This window comes from Nanorana parkeri, unplaced genomic scaffold (genome assembly GCF_000935625.1).
Source record: "Nanorana parkeri isolate BGI_ZX_2015 unplaced genomic scaffold, ASM93562v1 scaffold1398, whole genome shotgun sequence".
NCBI lineage: Eukaryota > Metazoa > Chordata > Amphibia > Anura > Dicroglossidae > Nanorana > Nanorana parkeri.
Genome location: NW_017307666.1, coordinates 225249 through 234320, shown reverse-complemented (window position 1 = coordinate 234320; position 9072 = coordinate 225249). Strand labels below are relative to the sequence as shown.

Genomic DNA, 9072 nt, shown 5'->3' with positions numbered 1-9072 from the left:
ACGGGAGTTTTTTTTTTTTTTTTATCCGATTAACCGAACTCAATAATCGGCCAACTAATCGATTTTGAAAATAATCGTTAGCTGCAGCCCTAGAAACCATGGTTGTCACACAGACAGGGCTTGTCTGTATTTGATTGTTTCCAATACATGGTGGATTGATGGTACTAGTAGTTTATACAGAAAAGATCGATGTTTTTGCTATCTTTTTCTCTGTCAGGAAGTGATGAGGATAGGGCATTTCTGGCAAGCTCAACAGGTATTTTTTGTGCTTGCTAAAAATATTCTTGGCCTAAAAAATGTATGAATGCTGCTACCACAGCATGAGTACTATATAATATACAATATAATACATTTTTATTAGGGCATAACCTTTCAGGTAAAAAGTGTTTCTCTCCCGGCCGGGATGTGTACTCACCGGCCCAAGCAGCTTTATCGGGTAACGCAGGGAAGGGGGAGGAGTCCAGTGACGTCACGGACATCAACGTCACCGGACTCCTCCCCCTTCATTAGCCGACAGCCACTTGGGGAAGGGGGAGGAGTCCGGTGACGTCGATGTCCGTGACGTCACCGGATCTCCGACGGAAGACCCGGAAGCCGGCGGAGAGGTGAGTACTGATCAAAAGAATTTTGATCGATCAAAAAAATTAACGATTAATCGAGGGATTAATCGTTAATTTCCGCAGCCCTAATTTTTATTAAGGTTTAAATATGCTTAAAAGGCTCATATAGTGTGGATGGGCTTTGTTTGTGAACACTGTGTAGTGTTACAACTAGGGATGCACCGATGCCGAGTATTTGGGTGAGTACATGTGAGTAGTAAATGCTCCGATACTTATCTCGATAGCGGAACTTCTAGTCACTGGGAAATTTCCTCTGACCAGCAGTGCCGCAAGGGAACATGAAGCTGGCTTCCCCGCCTTTCAGGGAGACGAGCCATGTGTGTAATGACGGGAAGCTGTATGGCCCCCATGTCACTCTACTGGTTGTGGTGTGTTAACCTGTGTATTCTGTAGACTTTGTTATGCTGTTTTGAGTGATGCTCTCTTAGTCATTTATCTGTCGGTGTGCATTCATTTTTTCTTGTTGTGTATGGCTGTCAGACTCTTGGAGATAATCTGAATAGCTCATTGTATCTGTGCTTTCTCAATCAATTTACACCTTCAACCACCCATCCACATATGCTCCTAATGTTTGATGAACTGCATTTACTAAGGGTGTGTTTGTGTGTGATGTCATGTTTAATTATGACATAATTTTTGCCACCCTGTGTAAAATATTCCCCATCTGCCATTGTTAATCAAGGCTACAGGCTTTCCAAATAGGTTTACACTGTCATCTTCTTGCCGCCACTGTTACCCATCCCCCCGGCCGCTCCCTGTGAAATGAGACATGTGATTTCTCCATGGAACCTGTATTTCTGGTTTTTGCAACATGGCTTATGCAATTTAATTTGGCTGTATGGGTGGTGTTACACATGGATAGTTTCTGTGAGCTTCAAATTAGATTAGCTGTGTCCTGTTTTAAAGTAAAGATGCCGTCTGCACAGTGGTCCAAGATTGCACAAGCTTTGTACGTTCCCTGGCACACTTTCTTGTCATTTGCAAGATTACTTGTAGAACCACCCATGTTATAATCTGGGCAAATTGTGAATAATTTCGTATGGCTCATCTACACCACAATGCATGCGCTATGGGCATAATGTGTATGTGCTGCCATGTAATTTTGCATTGTACCGCTCCACTCTGCATTCCTCCCTTCTCTTCTTCTTTTTTTTTTTTTTTTTATATACACACTCTGCGGGGTCCTAATTTTTTCCCTTTTTTGTCATGCGCTTCAGCATGTTATGATGTGCAGCCTGTCTTTTTTTTTTTTTCTCTTTCAGTGCAAACCATAGGTGTAAATAGCTGACATTAGAAAATAAGTACAGTATTGTTCATGTGCCCATAGTGGCAAAGGAAATGGTGGGATACACTTGATGAAATAGCTTTTGTTTTAGGTAAAATATATTGTGTAAAGCACTGAAACCTGTAGCAACCAGCCAGAAGAAACATTATTATATTTGACTGCATACACGGGTTCAGCAGTTGTGTCCCTAGGAATTCTTTTAAAATGTTGACGTATATGCTGAACAATGCAGCACACTTCTTTGACTATGCAGACTAATCCCTTGTATCCCTAACCAGATGACCTTGTTTAAAGGCTACAAAGCCTCAACTCGGTCTCAACTGACATGCAAATAATAGGCAGTGTATTTCGTGTGCAATTCAAATTTGCAGTGAACAAAAATAGTTTTTCTGATTAAAAAGATGGCAAGCAAGTTTATACTGCTTTCTTTGTACAATTATCTGTAATTACAGCAAAGCAAAAGATCAAAACAAACCAATTGACTGTGAATGGATGGTATTCCCTGCCGTTAAAATCCCGTTAAATATCTGATCTGTTTTTATCCAGAAGGGTAGATCCCCAAGTAATAGTGATCAGACCAGACAGAAACTTGCATTACTTGAAAGGAAACTGGTTTAAGAATATAGCACCATTTTTTTAAATTATTTTTTATTGCTCTTGGCTGTGTAAAGTATTTTAATATATCTTTCTGATCTGCTATATGTTGAAGCCCTATAGCAAAAGCCTTCAATTCATGGTGTTCCAGCTTATCAGCTCTTGTCACTTTGCCCATTCAAGGGAAAGTGATGGTCCTTAAACCTTACCACTGACCATCTTCTTACCTTCGTTGCGCATTCTTTGAGTCACCACACCTGGTCCTTCTTGGTATGGAGGAGCATGTGACCTCCTCAAATGATTCAGTGCTCAGGTTGGCCACCAATTGCCGGGTCTCAACGCTGTTTTGGGAGGCGGCGGCGGATACATAATTAACTCTGAGTAAACTCTGACTTGATCCAACATGGAGTTTACACAGGGTTAGGACAGCAGAGACTCAATGTAATGGGGGAGCAAGAGGAAGGTGAATATAAGTGGATGGAAAGTGTGGTAGTAAGGGACTGTCAATTTGTCCTGAATGTACAAAATGACAGCCCATAAGCTGGAATTGTTTGATTTTGCTATATAGCTTCAAAATATTGCAGAGCAAAAAGTTATACTATATAATCGAAAAGTTAAAATGGCCAAATGCAATGTGTATTGGTGCTATATTCCCTAAGGCCTTGTTCACACCAAACGCGTTCCAGGAGCAGAGCAGTTACAGACCGGATGCAAAACTGCATCCAATGTATTCCAATGGTATTTTTAGCTCCAGTTCACATCGCAGTGTTCCGTTCCAGAGCAGGTTAAAAAAACTGCAGCAGGCCCTATTTTACCTGCTCTGGAACGCATGCAAACGCACTGCACTGAAAGTCCATTTTAAACTATATCACCGCTGCCGCCCGTCGGCGCTCTGCCGCCCCGAGGCCGGGCCTCGGTGGCCTTGTGGGAAATCCGGGCCTGCCCGGAACGCATCAATAACGCGGCACAACCCACTGCACTGCGTGTGCAGAAACTCATGCAGCTCTGCTCTGCATTTGGTGTGAACAAGGCCTAATACCACTTTAAAGAATATCCCAAAACTGAAACCTCTGCCTAGAATTACTGTGGCATATTAATTTGTTTTACTTGTAGTTTACAGAGGTAAATATATTCCTTTTTTTTAGTCAGCTGTAGTTCATAATCTGCCTTTTGGTTCGGTCTGTGCTCAAAAGCAAATTCTGATCTTCTCCAAATGGGGCTCTTCAGGTATGAAACTTCCTGAAGAGCCCCTGAAAGCTGCTGAACTTCCCGCATTATTTGTTATCTTGTTATCTTGTTTGTTCTAACAAAGAGATTTTGTAAGTTTGTTTTTTTTAACATTGTTTTTTTTAAATCTGTGTTTCTGCAGATGAGCGAGAAGCTGTCCAAAAGAAAACCTTTACAAAATGGGTCAATTCCCACCTTGCTCGGGTGACCTGTAGAATTTCTGATCTGTATAACGACCTGAGAGATGGAAGGATGCTCATTCGACTATTGGAAGTGCTCTCAGGGGAACAGTTGGTAAGTGAGATACATTCAAAAACTAAGCAAATGTTTAAAAAAATCCCCCCCCAACTTCTCATTTATTTCTATGGCTATGTCCACATCTGAACGTTTTTGTCCTTGAAGGAAAAACGTCTTTCGCTGGAAAAAGTACCGGTACATGAGCTTCTTTTTGGCGGGTTCTGCGCTTCTTGGCCCCATAGACTTCAATGGAAACGCTGAAAAAACATGTGTTTTTGCACGTTTGCCCATTTATATCAATGTGTCACAATTTGCTCACAAAACGCGCGACTTTATGTATGCGCTTTTGCACGCATAAATACGTGCTACACAAAATGCGCTGAAAACGCGCATTTTTGATGTTGCTCAGGTGGGAATGCCTGCGAAGGGTGTGCTTTAAACTGTTTTGTGGTTTTACCTGCACCGGTATATATACCCCTCAATGCGATTTTTACTTTAATTTCATTGCAGCATCCCTCACACAAGTGTTCAGTGATTTATGCTAATTTTGCACCCACCGTATTTACGGTTTTCCTACTTACTTAAAAAATCATGTTATCAAAATGTATGCAGTGTTCCAAAATGAACACAAATCTATAAAACCGCTATATGCACAAAACTAGAAACAATGTGCTGAATTCTATCTTGTAAAATGTATTCGGGCTTCAACCAACTAATCAATTTGATAATGAGAATAGTTGTCAGCTATTCTCATCGATTAGTTGGTTTGGTCCTCTAGCTCTCTCCTCCATGCTGGGAGGAGAGCTTGGCAAGCGGTGGGTGCAATAGCCAACTGCTATTGCAATTTGAAATGGCCAATAACAGGCTAGCTATTGCACCAGCCCACTACCTGCTGTATTTATATTAAGCTGCCGTCTGCAGAATTTTGCCACTGATGGACACAGTATAAAACTGGATTTTAAGGACTGCACTGATTATTATCCATACATTTTAGGGCTGCAACTAATGATTATTAAATCAGATTATAAAAAATAAATACCATCCTGCACTACACTGGAATGCACGGCAGCTCTCATTCCCTGGCTGAAGCTGTTCAAGTGCCATGTGCTTACAATACAATTATTTAAATAAAATATATAAAAGATTGGGAAAAAGTCATTTTTGGTTTCGGCCTGACAAATTCTGCTGTGGGAGGTGCGTTGCAGTGCCATTTATTTCAATGGCACGCCAAACTTGCCTCCCACCCACAGTGTGATCGCCCACACTGGAACGCACGGTACCCCAATGCCGTGCATTCCAGTGTAGTGCTGGATGGTATTTATTTTTTAAAATCTGATTTAATAATCAGTAGTTGCAGCCCTAAAATGTATGGATAGTAATCGGTGCAGTCCTTAAAATCCAGTTTTATACTGTCCACCAGTCTTCAAATCAAACAGTGGCGTGACTTGACTAAAGCGTGCATGACACTTTTTTTTTGTGAGAAAAAAGAACTTGCTCATAATTAATGAAAGCCTTGCGACGGTTCCGGTTGCGTGTCATGGCCATATTAGTGTAATGATGTCAGCCATCATAATTCCACCCCTTTTGTTTACATTTATTTGCCAGCTTGGGAACCTCCTGGTCGGCAGCTGAATGGAGCCGGGGGTGAGTCACTTGTTGCCAAGAAACTGGTGGCTGCATTGCCGATAGAATCAGTCGTTGCTAGGATTCTATGTTCTGAGCTTGATGGGGAACTCAGACATTAGTTCCCTATTGGTTGGTAACCACTTGATGACCTGGGTGTTTACACCCCCTTCCTGTCCAGGACATTTATCAGTATTCAGGGCTGCAGTACTTTTGACTGACATTTGTCAAGTCACGCAACGCTGTACTGAAATGAATTTTATAACATTTCTTGGGGACAGATAGCTTTTTATTTTGGTGGTATATAATCACCACTGGGGTTTTTTATTTTTTACCATATAGCACAATAATTACCCAAAATAAAAAGAAATACACAAAAACAGAGTTCCCTATGTTATGAAACATTTAAAATTACCCAATTTTATGGTAAAATATAAAAGATGGGGTCATGTGGGTTAAATAGACACCAAACATGTCAAGCCTTAAAATTGTGCATGCCTGCGACCTCGCATAAAACTACCACCTCCAAAATTGGGCATTGGGAACACTTTAAAAGTTTTTACCGCTCATCAGTTTAGTGTTAGCAGTGATTGATGGCCCAAAAGTTATTGTTCACACTTTGATGTTCACGTGTGGTGTAATGGGCGCAATCGTCGTTTTCACACATAGCAGCACCCGACGCATGTGTATGTGGGGACAAAGAAGCTGATGAAGCAGAGACTTGCTTCACCAGCTTCCCTTTGGCTTCTGTAGCTGCATGTGGAAATGATGTAATAAACATCACTTCCGCATTCACAACACCTGATCTCCCTGCACAGAGCCACAGTGCCGGTCTTGGGCCCACAGGGAGCCCGGGATCGATGGAGGAGAAGGGCGAGCACAAAGGCACAACATACAGGGTATCGGGCAGCTCTACAGCCGCCAGACTGCTTTGTATGTTATCAGCCATCAGTGGCTTTTTTTCGGTAACATTTTTGAGTTTCCTGCTCGTGCGCGGCACAAGGACGTTTTAAAACACCCACCCACGTTCCGGCCATTTATGTAAGGCTGGCGGGCGGCAAGTGGTTAAGGACAGCGCACAGCTTCTTAACCAATTATACTGAAAGTGGACGTAGCCTAATATGGATGCCAAGTGACTAGCTCTCCATTGGGTCTGCATCGCTACTGACAGCAGGTGGTCTATTGGTTATGAAATTCACCTGTTGCCCATCATAAGGGAGATGGACCTGAGAGGCTCCACCTTTCAGAGTTCCACATTAGGTTGTGCCCACCCATAACAAAAGTCCTCGGCCTCTGCACCTGGCTGTGTGACGGGTACAGAGCCAGCCAGAGAGCTCAGTAAATGACAACATTTGATTTATATATATTTTGTTTCCTTTTATTTATCCTAAAGCGCAGAATAAAGTTAAAGCTGCTATGCTAAAAAGCACTAGTCTTCTGCAAATCTGAAGTAAAAAATGCATAGCGCTGAAAACTTTAACTGTCACCTTTTAAGTGACACCCCTTTTTCAGTGGATAAATAATGTTTAACAATTAATAAACCAGTGACGAAATATATAAACATATAATAAGCATACAGTGATAAAACTACAATTCTTGGAGACCACGAATATAAGTCTCAAAACAGTAAAAAATATAGCACTCAATAGTATTGACCATAAAGTGAATATCAACACTCAAGAAATAATGTGCATAATAATATGACCTATCTCTATCATGCTAGTGTTCCATCAATGATTATAACAACACCAATCGTAATAGTCCGCTAAACAGTGATTTTAAATGGTAAATAATATGAACTCCAGACCAAAGTGACTTTAAAAAAAAGTCCACATGCAATTTCATATGACTAATGTGACCCTAATCGGTGCCCCTGCAAAAAGTGACTCCAATCCTCGTGGATAACCCCAATGGGTGTAAACTCACCCGAGTTATTGACTGTGAAATGACAGTCAACCAGCTCTCTGTTGATGAATCAGAAGCCTGCTGCAAAGCGATGTCCCTCTGCACTTGTTCTCGGCGTTTCCGTAATGCTGTATTTCAAAATTCCCCCAATCACATCTCAGATCTGCCACCCTTTGACAAAGTCAGAATGACGAAACGCATCAGCAGCGGATCTTATTGCCGTTTACTGTGTTTGTTTTACACGAGACAACAAAGGATTCTGTTTGATGTCTGCTGGCCGGCGTTCGGAGTTTTAAATGTGAGTCTTTTATTACATTTTTAAGTTTGTTAATATGCTGCACAATGAGGGTCTTCACTTGTTTTCTTGCGATGTAATGTGATTGGGGGAGTTTTGTAAAACTGGGAGTTCAGGCAGCAAATATTCAATTTGTAGAGACTGAAATGCTCTCATATCTTTTGTCATAAATTTGTGCTAATGTCAAAATCCCCGCTCTTTTCCATACTCCATAACCTTGTACTTTAGCCACTTTGAATATTTCTATTTTCCTGTGTGCGTGCATGCTATTCAACAGGCCTTTAGTTGATTTCCATACTTTACCAATCAGTCTTATAGTGGGCAAAGATGCAAATTCCTTCAAATATAGGGTTGTCTCCAGGGACGTTAGGGGATCTTTTGCATGAAACAAGTATTTAATAAGAGAATAAACCCCTGAGTTTTGCCCTGCTTGCTGCCACCCCATTAGAAGTCTCACTTGTGAGGCTAAAAAAAGATATCCACGGGTTAGGTAACGTCATACCCCCTTTCCCTCTCGGATACTGTAGAGTCTCTAACTTGATATGCGAATTTGCTTCTTTCTTCAAATCAGCTCTCTAAACATTGCATTTATCCTCCTAAATACATTCCGAGTCATCCAACATGGAGAATTATGCAGTATGTAAGCAAGCTGAGGCATCCAAATCATTTTCATAAGATTGAGTCTACCCACTGGTGACATGGGGAGCCTACACTAACTATGTATTACATTGTTTCCTAAATTTCTGCAAAAGAGGTGTTGTATTATCTTCCACATAATTCAGACTCCAACCCTGAATATTTCCCAAAATCTAAAAGTATGGACATAACCTCTATCAAGGAGTAATTGGTCTCAACGTATCATCTGCATATAATATTATCTTCCTCCTCCCAACGTTTAAATCCCACCACCTTAGGTGATCATCTTATTAAGTTGGCTAATAGTTCTATCGCCAGAGAAAATAGGAGTGACAAGGGGCACCCCTACCTAGTTCCCCTCATCCACCTAAAGGCTGAGGATGCCAACTTATTCACTTGGATTTTAGCAAAGGGACTTGCATACAACAGCCGACACCCAAAATAAACCTAGGGCCAAATCCAAAAGCTAAGTATTGCCCACAAATTGTTCCACTCTACGCTATGAAAAGCTTCTGCAATATCCAAAGATAGCAAAGCTTTATTCCCTATTTGTTCAGGGGGCACTTGCATATTTAAATAGACTCTCCTTATATTATCGTGTAGGCGGGAGCTGCGTGTGGGCGGGGCGGAAGCTGCAGCCGGCCGGGGGG

General features: G+C 41.5%; 1 protein-coding gene across 1 annotated transcript in view; it reads left to right on the top strand.

Annotated features, from left to right (window-relative positions):
• Positions 1-9072, top strand: part of LOC108798080 (spectrin beta chain, non-erythrocytic 1-like) — a 266531-nt gene that overhangs the window by 167286 nt on the left and 90173 nt on the right. Inside the window, 1 exon segment of the mRNA XM_018569793.1 lies at positions 3869-4020. Within this exon segment, the coding sequence (XP_018425295.1) occupies positions 3869-4020 (152 nt within the window).